We start from the raw sequence: 22,285 nt of genomic DNA, 5'->3' as shown, positions 1-22,285 counted from the left end.
GCTACTCCCAACCGTGCCGCCATCATTGTCTCCCAACCATGCCCTTAACACTGCCTCGGGCCGACGTCATTGAAAATTGCACTGAATAGGCAGTGCTGATGCCCTTGACCAGACATCAGAAATAAGAACTAGGGATTACAGATCTGCAGTCTTACGTAATGGCTACCGACAACTCAGTGAAAGCCCAATTAAAAGCCTTGGAAACCAGAATTGAGAACCGACTACAAGAAACCCTTAACAATTTCAAAAAGAGTTTATTGGAGAGCTTCAACAAGTTTCAACAACATGAAAGTTCAAGTCTTACATTGAATCGATCTGGAGATACAGGAAAAAGGAACCAAGAACAGGACACAAGCTACCCACGCATAAAGTTGGAATTTCCAAGATGGGAAGATGGAGATCCGACTAGTTGGATCTCTAGGGCAAAATTTTTTTTTCGTTTTCACAGAACCCTAGAAGAATCTACGGTGGAAATAACCTTAATCCAGCTAGATGGAGATGCAATCCAATAGTCTGATTAGTACAAAACTTGCCATGGGGTTCCCTCGTGGGAGCAATTCAAGAGAGGACTTCTTATTCATTTTGGGCTATCCGAAAACGAGAATATTGATAGGCAGCTCGTCAAAATTCGTCAGACTTCCACAGTGTTAGAATATCAGAGCAGATTTGAACGATTGTTAAATCAAGTCAGAGATTGGTCCGAACGACAACTAGTGGGTACATTTATCGAAGGACATAATCCAGATATCCAGTGTGAAGTTAAAGCTTGCCAATCCTGCACTATGACAGCTGCAATATCATATGCACGTTTATATGAGAAAAAAATCAATAGGGAAAATCGTCGAAACATAAGTGACAACAAACAGATGATCAACAAGCCACCCGCCCCATCTATTCCTAGTCGGAACCCTAACACCCGAAGACAAACCCGAGAATAACTTAAGGAAAGATTAGCAAAGGGTTTGTGCTGGCATTGTGATGAAAAGTGGAGTAGGGAGCACCGATGTAAACAAGGGCAACTTCTGATGATTGAACCAATTGGGGAAACAAGGGCAACTTTTGATGATTGAACCAACTAGGGAGGAATCAGAAGCTAACAATGTGGACTCGGATCATGAAGGTATGGATTCTGATGAAGATGTTGGACCTATCATACATACAGTGCATGCATTAGTCGGCTACTCTATCCCGCAAACTATGAAAGTTGGAGGAACTTTGAAACATCAGCATGTTATAGTTTTAATTCATACTGGTAGCACTAACAATTTTATGGACAGTAAGGTTGTTGACCGATTGGCCTACCATATTGAAGGTTGTAACAAATTCGAAGTAAAGGTCGCTGATAGACGAATTTTAACTTGTGATAGCAAATGTTCGAAGATAAAGTTGATTATACAGGGCCAAGAGTTGCTTGTGGACTTCTTTTTGCTATCCTTGGAAGACTTCAAAGTGGTGCTTGGAATTGAATGACTATCAACCCTGGGTGATGTTTCTTGGAATTTTTCTAGACTAATCATGAAGTTTTTTATTAATGGAAAGCAGGTGATCTTAAAGGGAAGACATGGAAGTAAAGTCATAACTACCACTAGCTATCGGATGGAGAGAGTTCTTCAGGAGACTACAATGACTACTACACCGAAAGGTCGACCTATTGCTTACACTATCAAGGAATGGAGACCGCATTTACTTGATCAATGGGTTGTGATGCGCTGCAAATACCCTGTGATTGAAGTGCTGAAAGAGAAACTCCTCGAGTTTGATGTTGCTCAGCCTTGAGGACAAAATTGATTTGAAGAGGGAGGAATTGTTAGGATCCCTTTATTTTCTGAGCTTTTGAATAATGTTTTGTTGAGTTTATTTAGTTCGGTAAGAATCGGATAGGGGTTTATTTAATATTTATTTATTATTAAGAGTCCAAGTCCTGGTGGACTCTAGGTGGAACTCTATAAATAGAGATGTATCTATTTCTTTTAACCTATCAATAAAATATTATCTATTCTGTTGACAAACCTTAGAAGGTCGATCCCCTCGAAGTGATCAAGGAGGTCGATCTCCTCAAAGCAATCATCCATTTTCTTCCTCTTCTTTTACGATAAAACCCTAGGGTTCTTATCAGTAGTACATTGGTACACCCCAGTGTACCACCGTATGCTGATAAGCTCAGTAAGTATTGTATTGACAGCCGGTCGGTACATCGGTATGGACCGGTAATACGAACCATGCTTGCAAGTAGATGGTTTTGTGACTTGGACTCTGCTCATTTAGTTTGCCAAGAAGCAAACATAGTGTGGTTCCCAAACAAGCCTACAAAATACTTGAGCAAGAAAACTAAATATGCTAGAGCAGAATCACTGCTTGTCTGAAATTGTGATGTATGCTATGAGATGATGCTTTCAGACAAATTTTAGTTGATTAGAGCTTGTTGCCATTAGTTTTTGTTATAAAGAGAACTAATGTTATACGAGCACAAAGAAGTGTTTTCCCATTTGCTACCCATAAGAAGTGTGGTTGCTGTCAGGTTTCTCTTGGAGATTGAGCGAAAGAAAGTGTAGCATTGGCTAAATGGGTCATTGAACCTCAAGTCTAGCTGTAGTATATTTAATAAATTTATAAAACAAGATGAGCAAGTCTTAGCAACTCACAGATGAGACCTAAAATAACATAGGACATGATGTCTTGGTACAAAGTTTAATGTAGGATATGATGCAAGGTGAAGCTCATAGAGCAAAGAAGATATATATACTTTTTTTGAGGGTAATAATGATGATTGAGAAAAGAGGGATGAAAATCTATTAAATAATTTATTAATAGAAAATGATAAATATTTGACTTCCTGTAACTTAAAGATTAACTCTTCAGGATAAGACCTCACCTTTGTATGTCTTGCACATGGTCGATTAAATTAGTTTCAAGGAAGAAGATTTCTTATTATGTTCATAACTTCAAACATTATAACGTAACATGAGAAAAAGAGAAGAGGCTAACTATATTTATAGAATATATAACTGTTTTTACTTTAGATGAAATAAACTAAGTAAATATTAGAAATAAATTTTAGATTTGTTTAGTCATTTTTTCTCTCCACTTGAAAAACTTATAAAAATTATAGCTAATCATTTATTGGGTAAAGATGTACTCCAAATTTGCTTACAAGATAATCTGAATTTAAATAGGCGCTTGGGCGCTTGGCTAGGCGCTCTGCGACGCAAGGCCCGAGCGCCTCGTGTGTGGACCAGGCGGTGTGCTTCAACAAGGCGTGATCTAGGCGCTCGCCTAAACCCAAGCGTCGGGCGCTTTGGGTGAGCACTCGGTTCAAATAAGCCAATTGAACCAGACTTTTAAACGATTCAAATAAGTTACGTTCGGTTCAATAACGCGGTTACTTACCCCCTGTGCAACCCCGAGCCAACCCTCGTGCTGCTTTTGCCTCCGTCGCCGATGCTTTTTTCCATTGGCTTCGTCGTAGACGCAACGGACTGAGCCTTCCTCTATAAAAAGAGCAAGTTAATTAATTTGAAAGCATAGAGAAGTCCTAACATCTCGTAAAGAGGGAAGCGTTACAAGTAATTTAGCAAACACTTTGAGTGCAAGAGAGAAAAGTGAGGAAGGAGAAAACAAGGACTTTATAAGCCAAAACAAATAGTTGCAAGTCTACAAATGACTGCTCATTGGGTGTCGGGCGTGATGGCAAATTTTCCGTCAAGTTAATGTGCGAACTTGTGTATACCGATCAACGCCCAACACTATCTCGAAGCCCCATCCACCCCTATGCCACTCGGGGGGTTCTAGGGGTTTGAGATGGTTGACGTTGCACGCGGTTGCGATCTGTAAAAAACAAACCGTGGCACACGAAAATGGAGCCATTTTAGGATAGTTTTGCTTGGCATGGTGAGCGGTCGCACTGCAATCCTACGAACTATTCTTGCTTACATTTTTCTAGAAAAACACACAAAACCAAGGCAAAATATGCTGCCAAGCATCTGTAAAAGCATGCAGAAGCGATGAACGGTTTATTGAGTGAAGATGTTGCGAGTAATTGATGACCGTTCGTGACATTCTCCCCCACGTAAACTATCGACACCCTTGTCGACGCTTGCTGGTAGGCTTTGATGATTGCCTTTTAATGTCGTAAGGCATCTTCAGGCTCCTAACTAGCTTCTGTTCAAGGAAGCTTTCGCCACTTCACCAAGTATTTGGTTTGCTCCTCATTGTTGGGTAGTTTTGTCTTGCGATCTGCTAAAATGGTTTCGACTCACTTCTAGTAGGAGGCTCTGGTGTGGGGTAGCCGAGTTGAAACACTTCGGGAAGCATCTTGCGGATCTGAGTGGTAGGCTTTCAAGTTGTTTGCATGGAAGACATTGTGAATTTTAAACCACGTCGACATTTGCAACTTATAGGAGACTTTGCCTACCGTACTGATAATTGAGAAGGGTCCTTCGTACTTGCGCACAAATCCCTTGTGCACTTTTTGCCTAAAGAACTAGAGTGATGTTGGTTGGAGCTTTACCAACACTAAGTCGCCAACTTTAAACTCATGTGGTCGCCTTCCCAATTCTACCCACTTCATCTTTTTGGCCGCCTTCTCCAAGTAAGCCCATGGAATATCTGCATTTCGGTGTCATTCCTTCGAAAAGTAATATGCTGACGGACTACTCCCAGTATAACCGATCGCCAAGGCGTGAGGAGTCGACGACTACTGTCCCGTAATGATCTCGACGGGGCTCTTGTTGGACGTAAGGCTCTGCTACAAGTTGTAGGAGAATTGGACAATGTCCAACAGCTTCACCCAATCCTGTTGGTTAACATTACGTAGTGCTGAAGATATTGCTCAAGGAGCAAATTTAGTCTTTTAGTTTGGCCATTCGTCTGGGGGTGGAGGCTTGTGGAGAAGTATAACTTGGACCCTAGCAATTTGAATAGCTCGGTCCAGAATCGCCCCAATAACTAAGCATCATGATCAATGATGATATTGTGCGGGACTCCAATATTTCACCACATTCTTCGTTATTAACTTGGCCGCCTTATCTGCTAAACAGTGTAGGGGTGCAGCAATGAATGCTGCATACTTTGAAAATCGATAAACCACCACGAGTATCGATCCGAGTCCCCTTACTACCGGCAAGTTTGATATGAAGTCTAAGAAAATGCTCTCCCACGACCTTTTTGGTACGGGCAACGACTCCAAAAGTCCTATCGGCTTCCGCTGCTCTACCTTATCTTGTTGGCAAGTAAGGCACATTCGAACATATTCCTCCACATTAGTCCTCATCTTCGGCTAATAGAAGGCCCTCTCCACGAGAGCCAATGTTCGCTGAATGCTTGGATGTCCAGCCCAAATGGAATTATGACACTCTTAAGAGTTCACGCCTCAAATTGTCTTCTCGAGGAACATAAACCTTATTCCCTTTGGTGTAGATGAATTCCTCCTGGACTTAAAATCATCGTGCCTTGCCTTCTTTGATTAGTTGCATCAGGGTTATTGCTTGGGGATTATTGTGCAGTCCATCCCTAATCTTGGAAAGGAAGTTGGAGTGCAACTGACTTACTTGGCCTCCGCCTTCCAATTGCATGGCATTCACCAGCTCCACTTTCCGACTCAACGTAGCGACCACGATATTTGCTCTTCCGGGCTTGTACTTCATTGCCATATCAGACTCAGCCAGGAAGTCATACCATCGTGCTTGCTTTGGGTAGAGTTTCTTTTGAGTATGTAACTCAAAGCGATGTTGTCCGTCCTTAGCATAAATCGCAATTCGAGAAGGCAGTGCCGCTAAACTCATAGACAATAGATCACCACTGTCATCTCCTTCTTGTGCACTGGATACCACCGCTCGATCTCGTTGAGCTTGCGGCTCTCGTAGGCCACCAGGTGACCCTTATGCATGAGTACTCTCCCAATAGCGAAGTCTGAAGCATTTGTATGGACTTCGAAAGGCTTCCTATAATTCGGCAATTTGAGTATCAATTATTCCAACATAACAGTTTGTAGATCTTGGAATGCTACTTTGCATTTGTCGGACCATCGCCAAGGCTGCTCCTTTAGCAACTTCGTCAGTGGAGCTGTGCGCTTCGAATATCCAGCTTATAAAGCGTCGATAATAGTTGACGAAACCAAGGAAGGATCTCAGCTCCGGCAACTTCTTTGGTGTTTGCCATTTCGCCATAGCTTGCACCTTTGATTTATCCATCTAAATAGAACCATCGCCAATTCGGTGCCCCAAGAACAAAATCTCTGTCTGAGTAAAGTAGCACTTCTACCTTTTCACGAACAAAGTGTTCTTCCTGAGAACCTTGAAAATTGTTTGAAGGTGCTCAATATGCTCCTTGAACGTTTGACTGTAAACGACGATGTCGTCCAAGTAGACAACCACAAACTCGTCCAAATACTCCTTGAATAGTTAGTTCATGAGAGTGCAGAATGTGGCTGGAGCGTTGGTTAAGCTGAAAGGCATAATCAAGAACTTGAACGCTCCATACCTGGTCACGTAGGTAGTCTTCACTTCATTGCCTTAAACAATGCGTATTTGCTAGTACCCTGACCGTAGGTCGAGTTTTGAGAAATACTTTATTTTACCCAATTGGTCGAACAAGTTACGATGAGTGCGATGGGGTACTTGTTCTTCACCGTTACCTTGTTGAGGGCTCAGTAGTCGACGCATAATTGGAGGCTCCCATCTTGTTTCTTTTGGAAGAGGATTAGAGCTCCAAATGGTGCTTTAGAACTGCGGATGAGACCACTGCTTAGTAGTTCATCTAATTGCTTCCTGAGCTCTGCCAACTTTGGAGGGGCCATGCAGTATGGTGGTTTCACTAGATGCTTCAGTTCCTGCTCTAGCTCGATACGATGATCCACACCTCTGCGTGATGGCAGAGTTTTTGCCACCATAGTAGGTTCATGAATGGCCTTCTCATCAAATGTCGCCAGCTTTACAATGGCCACGAAAGTTAAATTCACCTTTTCGTACCCACTTCTTCAGTTGTAATACTGATAGCTATTGTGGGTCCTTGGTCCCTCCTCGAGAAACAGGAACCACGCAAGGTTATTGCCTCTCATTAAACATAGGGAGTTTAGGAACGACGTTGGCACAAACATTGCCTCTCATTATGTTTGTGCTTCCGCTCTATGTCCCAATCTTGATGGGCACTGCTTTTACCAACCCAGAGATTTGCTTAGCCTCCGAGTTCACTGCCTTGGGTTTTTCTCCAAGTTTAGCCCAAGTTGCCTGGGTTCTCTATTGATAAGAAATTGTGGGTGGCACTTGTGTCCACCATCACACTATCACGGACAAAACTGTAAACTAGGTGTTTAGTATATTGTTAATGTATGTCTATGTCTTTTGGTTTGTTCATGCTTTGCACAACATATAGAGGGATGGTCGAAGGCTTAACAACCCTAATTTAGTTGGGTTTGGTGGCAATTTTAGGCTTGTAAATAAAGGTTGTGTCATGTTGACACTTGTAGGAGATCTCGGTTTGTAGTGGACCATTTTGGATCCTTTGTTGTGCGACCGCTCAGAGCTTGTGAAGTCTGTTTGTAATTTGCATTGGTTATGAAGTGTTTTCTGAAATGTATGCTTGTGGATCCCGAGTGAGGCGCTTTCTCTAACCCGTTTTCTCTTTTGTAGGTCCTAAGGGATCATGAGAAGTTTCGAGGAGGCTGACCTTTGTGGACGGACATACAAGGGTGCCGCACGACTAGGGAAAACCAACTAAGTCCGTGACAGATGGTATTAAAGCGAGACAAGCACTTATAGAAACACTTGGCATGCAAACGTAGGGGACCTAGCGGGGCTGCGTTGAGGGCAGCTAGCACGTGCGACTGTTTGAGGGAAAAACGAGCATGAAGATGTAGGGAAAATGAGTTGCTTAGAGGAGCAGACATCTGAGATTGACATTTAGAGGAATGGCCAACCCTTCGCGCTAAAGGCACTACGAGGACAAGCAAGTTGGGAAGAATACCTAGCGCACAAAGGTTGGGATGATTGAGTTTGAGCTACGGCTCAATGTTGGCAACCATACTTGATGGTGCTCAAGGCAAGTGAGGCGCTTGATAAAGGATGAGCCCATGTAAGGTGGAATGAGTTGTTTAGCGACCGAAAGAGTTGTGCAAAGCTCATAGAGGTGAGGGAAATTGCTAACTCGAAGAATTCGGTACTCATGCAAAGGCTTATATGCGAACGATGGAGTGTTCGTGGCCATCCCAAGGCGATCGAAACTCGGTGCCATGGAGCATTGAAACTTTCTCTTCAGTATAAGAAGGATACGTCCGTAGGAGGTTGAAGTGTGCAGCGAGTTCAACATGTAACTAGGCCTTGAGGGGTGCAGTGGGTACTGTATTGACGTAGAGTCGCAATCTAGCAAGTGTGTTTGTGGGAGGCAGAACAATACACAGTTTGTTCACCAATGCGGAGTGGTCCAAGGGGATGGTGGTCTCCAAAACTTTTAGAGAGATGGAAGCGAAGAGAGAAGTTGCTCCAACGGGACAGATATCTAGGAGGGATAAGTCTCGACTCTCCAGAGGGAGAACCATGTGCAACGGACCGCACATGTTGAGGAGTACCTCAAAAATAACTTCACAAAGCTCAACGGATCGAGCGAGCGGCGAGGAGTCGTCGCATGATCTCACTTTAGATAATGCATTGAGGAATGCATTGAGAGATCAAGTGGGGGAGTGATCCAAGGCAACACAAATGAAGACACACTTAAAGTCGATATGGAGATCATGCTCAACGAAGGGCTGACCCGTGTAATGGTGGGCGCGAGGGCCACCATTAACTCAATGCAAAACGAGGAGCGGAGTAACTTGGGTGTAATTTGGCGAAGTACTCAAGCCGCATAAAGGTAGCCGACATAGAAGATGGAATATGGAGCGGAGGCACAGAGTTTTCCTTGGATAGAGATTAAGGACATGAACTCTTGTAGAGGCAAGAGCGGGTTCATGTCGTTCGGTCCCTCATTCTGATGGAGCGAGCTCATCCTGCATGGTGCCAAAGACGAAGGGAGCCTCGAGGCGCATGCACCTTACCTTAGAGAAGCATTTGACGGAGGAACTGAGGCGACTCAACTTGCGGAGGCGAAGTTGGGTTTAGAAAGCCTTGGCACGGGGCAAGAGGACGTAGAGGCGAGTACTTTTGAAGAATATGCCACAGTGCTGCCATTCAAGTTGCCATGTAGGGAGCAGTGCGCAGCGGAGATTGTGTTGCACACTAAAATTCATAACAAAATTTCATCAAGGAAATTAAAGTTTCTTGTGGATGTTCATTTTCAGTTAAAGTGATATAAATTCAACCCAAGAAATCTTCGTGAGAAGTCCCATGCCAAAAGTTTTGGTTCTTATAGGTCCACAAGAAAGAAACAAATATAATGCATGAACTTAATATTCTGCCAAATTTTGGCATTGGTCATGTTATCAACACAGAACTTAAAATGTAATAAAAAATGTAAGATAAGGTTTCAACTAACTTCCCTGGTACCTTATTTTGCCCCTTCACCTCTGTAACCTATTGCTTCCCCATCTTTACGAAACCTTTCAAGGAGAAGATAGACAATAGATTGTTGGGTATAACAAAATTCTTATCAAGTTGAATGTGTGACCATATTCAAACTGCACTTGGACTACCAAGAAGGAATTATAGTGAATCAGCCTGAACTCTTTGAACACTTCTTTAGTATCCACTCGTTGAAGAATAAATGCTTTCCATATGATCAGGGACAATCTCAACAACACACAACAGAATTGTTTAACCTTTATTGAAGGGCTTTTTGAAGCCTCAAAACCCTATCTAGCCAAGCAAAGCCCTTTTCACAGCAGCCCACTTACCCCAATCCAAATACTACTAGGACTAGGATTAGGACTGCCCTCACCCAAATAGGGGCATCCACAAGGAGAGGTTGGTGCCAACTCCTAATAGGAGTAGGAATCCCATGCATGACCCTAAAACAAGTCTTAAAGGCACTAGGACTTTCCAAGACATATGGCATTAAGACTCTCTAAGTCCTATTTGTTTTAGGATTCTCTTAAGTCCTAACCTAGTTAGGACTCCACCTCTTCCTCAGCTATAGAAGGAGGAGGAGAGACCCATCTAAGGCATCCCAAGGGAAACCAAGAATCCTCTAGCAAGTGCCTAGTTGGCCCTAGTTTTTCCAGTCTTAGAAGAGAGAAGAGAAGAGAGGAGAAGAGAGAAAGGAGGAATTTGGCAAGGTATAGCCAGTCCTTCCAACCGTAGCCTTCTTCTTCGCATTTCAATAGTCAAGGCTTTGCATCAAGCTCCGCCCAGCTGCTATGAGAAGCCTCAAAGCCTGTTGCCTGCTGTCCAAACCTTAGGAGGAGGTTCCAATAGCGGAAACCGATAGCAATACACAAACTATCGAGAGTGCCCAGGTGCTGTCCAAAGACAACCTATGTTCTTACACATTTATAAGTCTTTTATCACGCTTTTATTTCATTACATTAAGTATTGTAGTTGGCACTTTAGCTTTATAAGCAATAGATGTTGTTTTCTTTTGGTTTTATGTTTGTTTCTTAGTGATAGTTCTCTCATTTGTCAAAACTTTCATTTAAAAGGTGATATCGAGTCGACGGTTCGTCTAACCCAAACCTTATACTGATCACCATAGAGGAAAAAATGATAAAAATCAAGGCAATTAGATTCCTTTGAATTGAACTTTTATTTAGGTTGGTTGAACCTTTTTTTCAATCTTTACCTTTTTCATAAATTTTAATAGCTGATTTTGCTAATTATATAGTTTGCTATAGAGCAACATCTTCTATGTCCTTACTTTATTTATCTAGATTTTCAGGGATAAAGAGAAGAGGAAGCCAAAAAAAGAAAAGAAAAATTTTGGACAATTGAATTTTTTGGGGTTTAATTGAAAGAATTGTCCCATAATCATTAATGAATTTGCAAAAATAAAGTCTATATATCAATTGAATATTCTGTAAAATAAGAAGATTATTTACCAAAACAAAATTGAAAGTAATCTTCTCTAAAAAAAGAAATTAGATGGATGAATCTTGATATAAAGGATATAATTTTTTATTGTAATTTTCATTATTATTATGTATTTTTCTTATATCTAGGATGTCTGTAAAAAAGAGACGAGGGTTGTAATCTGGGTTATTGTAGATTGAATGATTTAAACTCTTTGTTGTCGCAATATGTGTGAGTAATGTGTGACCGTGTCTTTTTTTTTTCTTTGAGGCAAATTTGATGGATTTTGAGTAGATCCAATATATTATTTGATTCCTAGCTTCTCCACTTCGACCATCGTATCGTTTCTCTTTCACCATTTCTCTTTCACCATTATAACAGGTCATAAAGCCCTAGGGACTAGACCATACAATAAATTTGCTTCCTTATAACTTTCTTTTTGCCTTCACAAATCAATGAGACTCAAATTGCTATGTATATGGTGTTACCAGAGCGACAGAACCATTGGTGACAAGGGGATCTGATACTTATTGAACATACTTTAATTGTATTTTTTTCTAAATTATTTTCCTATAAGTCAAACTGGTTTTCGGTGATTCCTCCCATTCGTTCTTTTATTTTCTTTCTATATCTAATCTTGAACCTTATCCGTATAAGTTGTCGTAGGTCACCAAAAAGTTATTTTCTTTGATAAACCCTTGGTGAAAGATCATATGTAGTATATCTTTAGAAGATCATTTTAATCTTCTTGTTATCCATGCTTGTGCAAGTGTTCAATATGAACCTCAAATACAAGTTGAGTACATGGCCACATTTGATTTCGTTTCCCTTTTATCTGATACCTTAATAGCTGAAATCTACCTTTTGAAAGATAATCTTTCACCATCTTGAGGATCAAGGCATTACTATGACCTTAACATGTAGTTTAGTTTCTTGCATGTTTCTGTCCACCTTTATGCCTCTGGTCAAGTGTCTTGACTATAGTCTTTATGCTATGGTCAAGGCATTATGCAAACTTTCACCATCTTTATGCAATCTTTTGGGAATCTGAAATAAGTATAATCTCACTGTTCTCTCTAACATTTAAAATGAATCACTTTTGTTAAAGTTATCTTCAAGTAATTAAGATATAGTTAGCATTCTTGAACTTTTGGCATTCGGCACCTCTCTCTCCTTCGATCCTGCTGTCAAGGTACCTGAGTTCTTTTGTTGCTTGCTGGATGTCTTCTGACATGACTTCCTAGGGTATGGATGGTCTCTTGTCATACTTCTTTTATAGTAAATGTTTAATTGCCCTTGTTTGATCTTTTTTTCTTTTCTACTTGTGCTCATAATTTCACATCCCTTGCAGTGCATTTATAAATTTTGAAATTTGTATATCAGATATTTTTCTGAGTGATTTTAGGTGGAATGGATTCAGGGCTTTGAGATTTCTAATACTGTGTCATTATGATGTTGTCAAGAGACTCAAGACCATAACTTGTTTTATTGAATCTGCTTGTGTTAAGAACTTATGTGTTCTGGTGTAATATAAGAATCTCTTAGTTGTCTTAGAGGGGTAAATCCCAGGACTGACCAATTTTTTTGCTGTATCTAACCTACTTAAACTGCAAAGACTCGCTGTAACTTTGAATGGGTTCACAAGGTTATGTATTGATGAATGTGTTGCACAAGGAGTGCTGCATGTATGACTAATAACTCCATTGGATGATTAACATCCTAGCCTGAGTGCAAGGGTCTTGTTCTCCATTGCTATGGAGACCTTTGAAACTGAAGGGCCTCTTGATTGTCAGAGATTGATTTATAACAAGGCTATGGAAGCAATGGTGGAGTTTCTGTAAAAATAAATTTGCATTTAGTTTGAAAATTGATGCTGTTTTCTTTTTATCTAGATTTTATGAAGTTCTTTATCAATTGCAATTTCTTCTCTTCTTATTTTTCCATGAAAATTTTCACAACAGTGCATATTTGCGTACAGGGGCTTCAAGACCATTTGAAGAAAGGTGATTCCTTGTCCCGTTGTTATATAAAATCTGTGTATGTACCACAAATATGATCCCTATAACATAACATTTTTAAGCATAATCTTATTTTCATACTAAAATTTTCTAGATTTGCTACTGAACTAGGTTCTCAACTTTATCTATTTGATCTATTTTAGTTTATCTATTTTTAAGCATATTTTTTAGTTATTTTTCTATTAATTTAACAATGATGGATATTTTTAGACTCATTTTTTCTTAAACACTCACTGTTGCAGTAGAAACTTTACTCCATGAACTTGTTTGCCTAATGGAAGATGCCAATGGTGTCACACAAGCTGCAAATCAAAATATTTCAGCTCTGTTGGATGACACTCCTAGTGAAGAAATGCTGTGTCTGGTTCTTTCTTTGGAGGTAGACTGGTTACTTGATATCTTGCTAAGTAGTTTTCTCTTAATTAATTTTTAGAAGGTTACCTTGGATGAAGATTATGAAGATGATGACTATTGTCTACTTTTCTTTTGGACTAATAATGATTAGAAACGAAGTTTGCAATTTTGTACCCAGGTCACTTATTGATCAATGGCCAAACCGGTATGGGTCCCGTTAATGCCAACATACCAACACATGGTATGCTGGCATGTACCAAGGTACTGTTTCTGCCCGGCGAGGGGGGGAGAAAACAGGAAGGAGGCAAGGACGAGGAAGGAAGAAGAATGGAGAAGAATGGAGAAGAATGAAGAAGGGAGAAGGAAGAGGAACAAGGGCGAAGAAAGAAGAGAAGGAGAGATGGAAATACCTAGATGAGGCAGTAGCCACGGACAATGGGAGGTAGACTGTGGACAGTGGACCATGTGATAGTGCAGAGAGGGTGAACACTGCATGACATCTAGGGTTCATGACTCTTCGCAAGCCCTGAAAAGGGCTGGTCAGGTTTGGTTTAATCATGTTAAAATAAAGAAACTCAGGCCGCATGTTAGGAAGAAAAAAAAGAAAAAAAGAAGAAAAACTGGATGGAATTGCCTGAAATGGTGGCAGTCCACATCTTACTTTGAGTCTCGCACTTGTAGACCGGTTGGTATGAATTGAATCGGGCAAAATTGGATTCTTGATTACAAGGTTATTAGGTAACAAAATTTTGTACATTTATTATTTGTTTTAACTTTTGTTGGTACATATGTATAAGCTTCAATGCTTGGTATTTGTACTCGAAATATCATGTTGAATCTCGGATTTTGATGATAAAATCAATTAATAAGTTTATGATCTAATTTGCGTTTTGAGTGATGTAGGACCAGTTTCGATCAAGGAGAGACAAATTGATTAAAGCAAGAGGAATCAAATGTTGGGCCAGAGTGAACATGTCAGAAGATTGGACGTCGGGCTAAAGGATCGGTCGATTTGTCGGCAGTAGGTTTCGTGTCATGAATTTGGGTATCGGACTAAAGGATCGGACATTGCACCAAGAAGATTGGAAGTTATAAGAGTCAACATGTCGATTGGGCAATACGTTGAAGGAGAGGACAATGTGTCGAAGGATCGGACGAAGTGCCAGATGAACCAATGACATGCTGGACAAAGGATTCATGCTTTATAATCATTTATCTAAGATCGAAGTAGTTTAGGGGGTTAATTGAGTTAGCTTTTGGTATAATTATGCTAACTCAATTAGAGGCCAATTGAGCCTTAATTGAGATTGATTTGGGCTCATTGGGAGGCTCATTCAATGACTCAAAAGTTGGGTCAAGCGGTGGCACCGTCAGAACAGGCGATGGCATCGCCAAAACAGGCGGTGGAACCGCTTATGAGTTGGAAAACTCAAAAAATCCGATCTCCGAGACTGTCAGGCGGTGGTACCACTAGACTAGGCGGTGGTATCACCTAGTTGTCACAGACAAAATTATAAACAAGGTGTTTAATGTAATGCTCATGTATGTTTGTGTTTTTTGGTTTGTTCATGCTTTACACAGCATGTAGAGGGACGGTTGAAGGCTTAATAGCCCCAAGTTAGTTGGGCTTGGTGGCCATTTTAGGCTTGTAAATAAAGGTTATTATATGGACACTTGTGGGAGATCTCGGTCTGTAGTGGACCATTTTAGATCCTTTGTTGTGCGACCGTTCAGAGCTTGTGAAGTCTTTTTGTAATTTGCATTGGTTAAGTGTTTCTTGAAATAATTGTTTGTGGATCCCAAGTGAGGCGCTTTCTCTAACCAATTTTATCTTTTGTAGGTCTTGAGGGACCATAGGAGGTTTCGGGGAGGCTGACCTTTCTGGACGGACATGTAAGGGCGTCGCAAGACTTAAGCAAAACCAGCTAAGTTAATGACAGATGGTATCAGAGCAGGATAAGCACTCATAGAAACACTTGACATGCAAATGTGGGGGACCTAGTGGGGTTGCGTTGAGGGCAGCCAGGCACGTGCGGCCGTTTGAGGGGAAAACGAGCATGAAGATGTAGGGAAAAAGAGTCGCTTAGAGGAGCGGGTATCTGAGATTGGCATTCAGAGGAATGACTAACCCTTCGTGCAAAAGGCACCACGAGGACAGGCAAGCCGGGAAGAATGCATAGCGCACAAAGGTTGGGATGGCTGAGTTTGAGCTACAGTTCAACGTTGGCAACCATACTTGATGGTGCTCAAGGCAAGCGAGACACTTGGTAAAGGATGAGACCATGTAAGGTGGAATGGGTTGTTCAGCGACCGAAAGAGTTGTGCAAAGCTCACAGAGTTGAGGGGAATTGTTAACTCGAAGAATTCGGTACTCATGCAAGGGCTTGTATACGAATGATGGAATGTTCGTAGCCATCTCAAGGTGACTGAAACTCGATGCCATGGAGCATTGAAACTTTCTCTTCAGCATGAGAAGGATACGTCCGTAGGAGGCTGAAGTATGCAGTGAGTTCAGCATGTTGCTAGGCCTTGAGAGGTTCAGCGAGGGGAAGTATTGACGTGAAGTTACAATATAGCAAGTGCATTTGTGGGAGGCAGAACAATGCACAGTTTGTTCAGCAAGGAGTAATCGAAGGGGATGGTGGTCTTCAAAACTTTCATAGAGATGGAAGCAAAGAGAGAAGTTGCTCCAACGGGACAGATATCCAAGAGGGATAAGTCCCAGCTCTCTAGAGGGAGAACCATGTGCGACGAACTGCACATGTTGAGGAGTACCTCAAAACAACTTCACAAAACTCAACGGACTGAGCGAGCGATGAAGAGTCGTCGTATGATCTTGCTTGAGATAATGCATTGCGAGATCAAGTGGGGGAGTGACCCAAGGTAACACAAGATAAAGGTACATGTAGAGTCGATATGAAGATCAGACTTAATGGAGGACTGACCCGTGGAATGGTGGGCGTGAGGACCATTATCAACTTAATACAAATCGAGAAGCAGAGCAACTTGGGTGTAACTTGGCGAAGTACCCAAGCCGTATAAAGGTAGTTGACATATAAGATGAAATATGGAGTGGAGGCACAGAATTTTCCTTGGACAGAGATGAAGAACATGAACTCTTGCAGCGGAAAGAGCGGGATCATGTCATTCCATGGGTCCCTCATTCTGATGGAGTGGGCTCATCCTGCATGGTGCAAAAGACGATGGTAGCTTCGAGGCACATGCATCTTACCTCAAAGAAGCATTTGATAGAGGAACTGAGACGACTCAACTTACGGAGACGAAGTTGGGTTTAGAAGACCTTGGCACGGGGCAAGAGGATGCGAAGGCGGGTACTATTGAAGAATATATGACAGTGCTGCCATTCAAGTTCCCATGAAGGGAGTGGTGCATAGCGGAGATTATGCTAGTAAGGGTAGAGGCCCAGGATCCAAACAATGGTGCACCAATTTCAGCGAAGTCGGTGTACTTCGAGAGCTACTAGGCGACAGACTATCCTAGAGTGGTGCTTCGTTTGGGTGTAACCCGAGAGCGGGTGGACGAAGGTCGATTGCCAAAGGAGCGAACACAATTGAAGGTGGAAGAGGCCTTGCGATGTGTTGGCAGAGATCACATATAAAGGGTTCATAATCCGAGTTCATCCCACAAGGATCAGAATGCAATGTAGACGTCACTAAGAGACGACATAGTGCAGCAGATTGTGGTGGAATAGTTCGTGGCAATGCATTACACACGAATCTAGTCCCGTGAGGGATTATATCGTACGGAGGTATGATCGGGAGCTATTGGGAGCTCCACTTCGGTGAACAACACGACGACAAGAAAGGCTATGGATTCAAGGAGTGAAAGCCATGGTACCGCAAAGGCGGGTCTTCCATGCGTGTGCATCGAATGAAAGCCTTGGTCATCAGCTTATGAGGGCTGTGTACCACCGAGAGAAAAGTTCGAATGCAAGTACCAGTGAGTCCTATGGGAGGGACTTGATCATGCAAAGGTATGATCAGAGCGATTGGAGAGTTGGACTACTCTAAAGCCCATATTCGCTTAAGGGAGCCCGACAAGTTAGAGGACATGGTCAAGTAAGCGAATGTTGCTATCAAGAAAGCTAAGGAGAACAGAATCAGTGCGAATCGTGCAATATGATGGCAGAGGCCATGCATGAGAGTTGTAGTCTGTCTTTCCATCGACCAAGGGGGAACTGCATGGAGGACATAGAGGTATTGAAGCAGGGGGTCGAAAGGGGCGAGAAAGCGACGATTAGTACCGCAGAGGCGGGACTTCCATGAAGTCATCGATCCCTTACTCTCATGGGGGGGGAGAGCACTTGGTCGTGAAAGGGGCCGAGGAGGTGGAGAATACAGAGGCAAACTCTAAGTAGCAAGATAAGGTTGAAGGACAGAGGCCAGGGAACTTCGTAAGACTAGTGTCAATGAGCTTCTCATCAAGATAGCCGAAAGTGAAGGACTTCAGGCCGATGCAAGAGTGCACGACCAAGGAACGAAGTAGATCGTATGCGGTGCTGTACCTTTGCTACTCAGTGGAGTAGGCGGTGGGGTTGATGAAGAAGACAGTACAATTCCAGAGATGACCAAAACTATTAGAGACTTACTCCAAGTTGGGGTGAGAACTTCTTGCATTTCAGAAGTTCGATGGCATTGGGAAGGTGAATCACAGTAACTAACACAACGCAAGGAGTGCAAACACTTCAAGTGCTTCAGAAGTATGAGCAAAAAGCAAGCGAAAGCTAGTAACTAGCTCGATGAATGAAGTACAACACTCGAGGAGGTGGGCGAAGTCAAGTAAACTTTGCCTTCTCAACTCTTAAGAGAATGGGCGAAACTGAGTACCCAAATTCTCTGATCTATCCAACAGAGGAGCTCTGCACATATTCAAAGAAACCAAATGGAAGACAATAGTTATCAAATCCTCACTAATGGAGATCAGTGCTACTAAGAGTAGATTATCCACTTCATTTCCCGACAGAATGCCAATCGAAAGCGGAAGTAATGCAAATCTACTTAGAAGTGACAACCAAGTGAAAGAAGAGTCGATGGGTAAATTTTGTGGAGGAAGAACCCAAAACTTCAAAAGTTTGCGAGGCGATGCTCGTTAAAACTCCAACAAGCATCCACCCAATTCAAGCAGCATGAGAAATTCGAGAGACTAACGCATAGTAAGATGGTCTTTTCCTTCATCTGAAGGATCCGTAGGAACTAATAGGGATCAACACAACTCAACCAACCCCACATTAGAGTCAAGAGTCATTGGAGAATTGAAATAGCATGGCGGATCAAAAGTTCGACTATTCAACAACAGCAGCGGAGAGCAACTGGGACCTAAGAGGCGCATGCAATTGGAGCAGAAGATTGAAGTCTCAACAAAGGCAGGGAGTTATAGTGTCGACAAAGGCTTCGACGAGGACGTTGAAGGAATAAGTGGGGGAGAATGTCACAGACAAAACTGTAAACAGGGTGTTTCATGTAATGCTCATGTATGTCCGTGTCTTTTGGTTTGTTCATGCTTTACACAACATGTAGAGGGACGATCGAATGCTTAACAATCCCAAGTTAGTTGGGTTTGGTGGCCATTTTAAGCTTGTAAATAAAGGTTGTGTCATGTGGACACTTGTGGGAGATTTCGGTCTGTAGTAGATCATTTTGGATCCTTTGAAGTCTTTTTGTAATTTGCATTGGTTATGAAGTATTTCCTGAAATGATTGCTTGTGGATCCCGAGTGAAGCGTTTTCTCTAACCTGTTTTTTCTTTTGTAGGTTCTAAGGGACCATAGGAGGTTTCGGGGAGGTTGACCTTTGCGGACGGACACGCAAAGGTGTTGCACGACTTAGGCAAAACTAACCAAGTCTGTGACATAGTGTCAGGTTGTAGGCGGTGGTACCACCCGTACATGGAATAGTCGGAAATTTGAATTTTTGACTCTATTTTTGAAACCATTTGAGGCCTATGAATACCCCACTTGGGCAATAAGAAAGGAGCAAGAATTCTTGAGAAAAAAACCGAGTAAACTTTGTCAAAACTTTGAGTTCCCTCCTCCTAGTGCTTAGAAAAGATATTTTCAAGAAGAACGAAATCATTTTCACTGTTGAGGTCTTTAAATTGTATAATCATAAAATGAAGGAAAAATAAAGTGCTTATACCAGTGATGCGGGACATCACATGTAACCCAAGGAGAGATGTAAAAAAAAGGTAATCAAGTGTTCAAATTAATAATTTTTATTATATTCCCATGAAATTAACATTTTTTGCTTTGTGCATTTGCTTCCATATACTTGGCCAGAAAAATTATGTTTTGTGCTTTGTTACTTTACTAGGAGGAAACAATATCACAGGTCATTATAATGAGGGTCATCAGTCACATGCTGAAGCTTGACTGTGATATGCAGGTAAATGGATCCACATGTTTGTAATATTTGTTATACTTAAGACATTCTTATCTGACAGCTGGAATTGTTGCAGAAAAACATTGTTCGGGCTCTCAACCTTAAAACATCCTCACCAGAACTAGAAAGCTACTGTCTGATGTGGGATCTGCACCCTTACATAAATGTTGATGTCATGCATCTCGCATGGAGACTTGTACCACCTCAAGATCAAAGATTCTGCCACTAGTTAATGGTGACGTTGGTCAGTCAAAGAGAAGGAATTTGGTCTTTCAAGATATTTTGTTAATTATTGTTTTATTTTTTTTCTTTATTACAGACAAGGAACTCTCTTTTGTGAGTTTATTGCTTCTAGAGGTAGTCAAGTCAGATATTGTTGTAATGTTTTCTTTTTGTTGTCTGGTGCCTCAGTTGGGAGATGTGCATTATTCAGATAAAATTAACAAAGTGGATGTGAAACAGTTAAAAATAATAAGAATGGGGGACTTGGAGATTTAATGATGAAAGCAAGGTTTTTAAGACATTTTGTTGGACTGAGACGGTAATAGTGTATTAAAAATCATTAAAAAACAAAAAAACATATTTACTATGGTGGTGATGTACCAGATTAATTTATCAAAGATTGAATGTTTAAAATCTTATTTGATATTTTTGTGTCATTTTATGTCATTGATAATAATATAAATTTGTAAGGTACTTGCAACTTTCTTTGGCATAATAATCAATCATCACTCTCCGATAAGATAGATTGGCTAACATGATTACTCTACTGACCTGTAAAACCTCTCTAGCTCAATGTGGAAGGCTAATTGGACTAAAATATCTCATAATATTGTCTAATTGTACTAACAACACACCGGATTCCACCACATATAGGAGGTGGTGTTATAGTAAGGTCCATTGCCTTTCTCAAGGATCATTTTATTCCTTGATAAGGAAATCAAAAAGGTTCAAATGATTCATCCCATCAAGTGTATAATCAAATGATACATTGCATTCAACGGTGTAAACATAGATGATGTTAGAATATGTGACAGCGCAGTTCAATCTACCTAAAAATCGTCTTTTGTATCATAGTATATAAAGGTGAGTGATCCAGTTCAATATTGACCCAATACCGTAGATAGGACTCTCCTCTCTTCTTCTCTTCTTTCTTCTCCTCTCAGCTTAAGATTGGCTACGAGGGGGTTATGACTTTGATTACTTTGCAGTGTTTTAGATGAGGCTTTCCTCTTTTTATAGTTGAGGAATGAGGTGAGGTCAAGCTGCATTAAGACTTAGAGAGTCTTAATGTCTTTAGAATTTGGAGAGTCCTAATGTATTTAATGTTTAAAGTTGACTTGAATATGATCTTTGAGCTCCAGATTCTAGTTTGATTCTAATTTAGTTTGATTAGGATCGAAGTGGAGTCCTAGTGAAACTCTAATTTGGCCAAATTAGAATTTGGCTCTAACTCTTCTAGATCATCCCTAATTATGATTCTCCGAGTTAGGGAGGTTCACATCCCATTAAATCTTGCTTTGAGACTTCTACTCTTTCCAGGTTTTGCTTTGGTTTGTCAATGTGATCGGTATTATCATGCTGTTTTGATGAGGGTTCTCTTTTGTTGTTAACCTATTAACTTGTGGGCTTTGTTGGACTTCTTGGTACTTCAAACTTGCTATTGTTCTTTTTGATTTCTCTATCTCTTCTCTAGTGTTAAAAATATATTTTAGTTCTTTGCATGCCAAAGTAAGAGTCACGAGCTTTCAGCAAGCATTCACTATCCTTTTTGTTTGGTCGGCTAATGTCAAGTCTTTTATAGAACCAATTGGATCTTGAGTGACAGAAACTTCCTTCCATCCTTTTGGATTTGATATTTTTAGGATTGACAAAAAATAAACAACATCTTAATTCTATAAGTAGAGGCTCCTAAGGATGACTTGACATATGTCAAGCAGGATCAGCTTACACATCACTTTATCGATGAATTCTTTTATGGTGATGAAACATTTCTTATATTATTAGTCGATCCGGTTGAATCTTGGATTTTGATGATGAAGTCAATTGTAATTTGTTTGATCTAATCTATATATTGAGAAAAGTGTGTAGGATTAATTACGATAGCAATAAGACATAAAGCAGGTATTGTATCAAAGTCAAGATCGAGATCTTATTAGGAGTTCGAGTGTTCATCAGAAGTCCGGACGTTCGTCGAAAGTTCTGTCGGAACCAACCGTGAAATCCAAGAGCTTGTCAAAAAAACTCATCGAAACTCGCTAAGAAGACCGTCGTAAAGTCCAAGAGCTTGCCGGGAGTCCGTTGGAACATTACTAAGAATTTGTCGAATGTTCGCCGGAAGTACGTTGGAAGCTCGCCGGAAGAGTAATGGATGCACCGGAACAAGAAGTGCTGTAATTATGTCTTAATTATTATAGTTAGATCATAAATTAAGTTAGGATTGAGAGGTAATACTACTAACTTAATTAGGGGCCAACTGGGCTCTTAACAAGGTTGAATTGGGCTAAATTGAGCAGCCAATTCAGCCCTTAAAAACATGGTCGGCGATGGCACCGCTTGGAAAGTAGTGCCCCAGGATTTCTGGG

General features: G+C 41.1%; 1 protein-coding gene across 2 annotated transcripts in view; it reads left to right on the top strand.

The window, feature by feature from the left end:
* The window catches only part of LOC135619338 (uncharacterized), a 28,087-nt gene extending 7,868 nt beyond the window's left edge, over positions 1 to 20,219 (top strand). The window contains exons 5-8 of one of the 2 annotated variants that reach the window (XM_065121256.1): positions 12,893 to 12,934; positions 13,192 to 13,328; positions 19,632 to 19,703; positions 19,777 to 20,219. In XM_065121256.1, the coding sequence (XP_064977328.1) occupies positions 12,893 to 12,934; positions 13,192 to 13,328; positions 19,632 to 19,703; positions 19,777 to 19,929 (404 nt within the window). In that variant the 3' untranslated portion in view covers positions 19,930 to 20,219. The remainder of the gene's footprint in view (positions 1 to 12,892; positions 12,935 to 13,191; positions 13,329 to 19,631; positions 19,704 to 19,776) is intronic. The other variant, XM_065121257.1, reaches the window with a different exon arrangement.
* Positions 20,220 to 22,285: the final 2,066 nt, after the last annotated feature.

The sequence above is a fragment of the Musa acuminata genome, chromosome BXJ2-8, assembly GCF_036884655.1.
Source record: "Musa acuminata AAA Group cultivar baxijiao chromosome BXJ2-8, Cavendish_Baxijiao_AAA, whole genome shotgun sequence".
Classification (NCBI taxonomy): domain Eukaryota; kingdom Viridiplantae; phylum Streptophyta; class Magnoliopsida; order Zingiberales; family Musaceae; genus Musa; species Musa acuminata.
The sequence above is the reverse complement of the archived record's forward strand: the minus strand, read 5'-3'. Positions and strand labels throughout refer to the sequence as shown.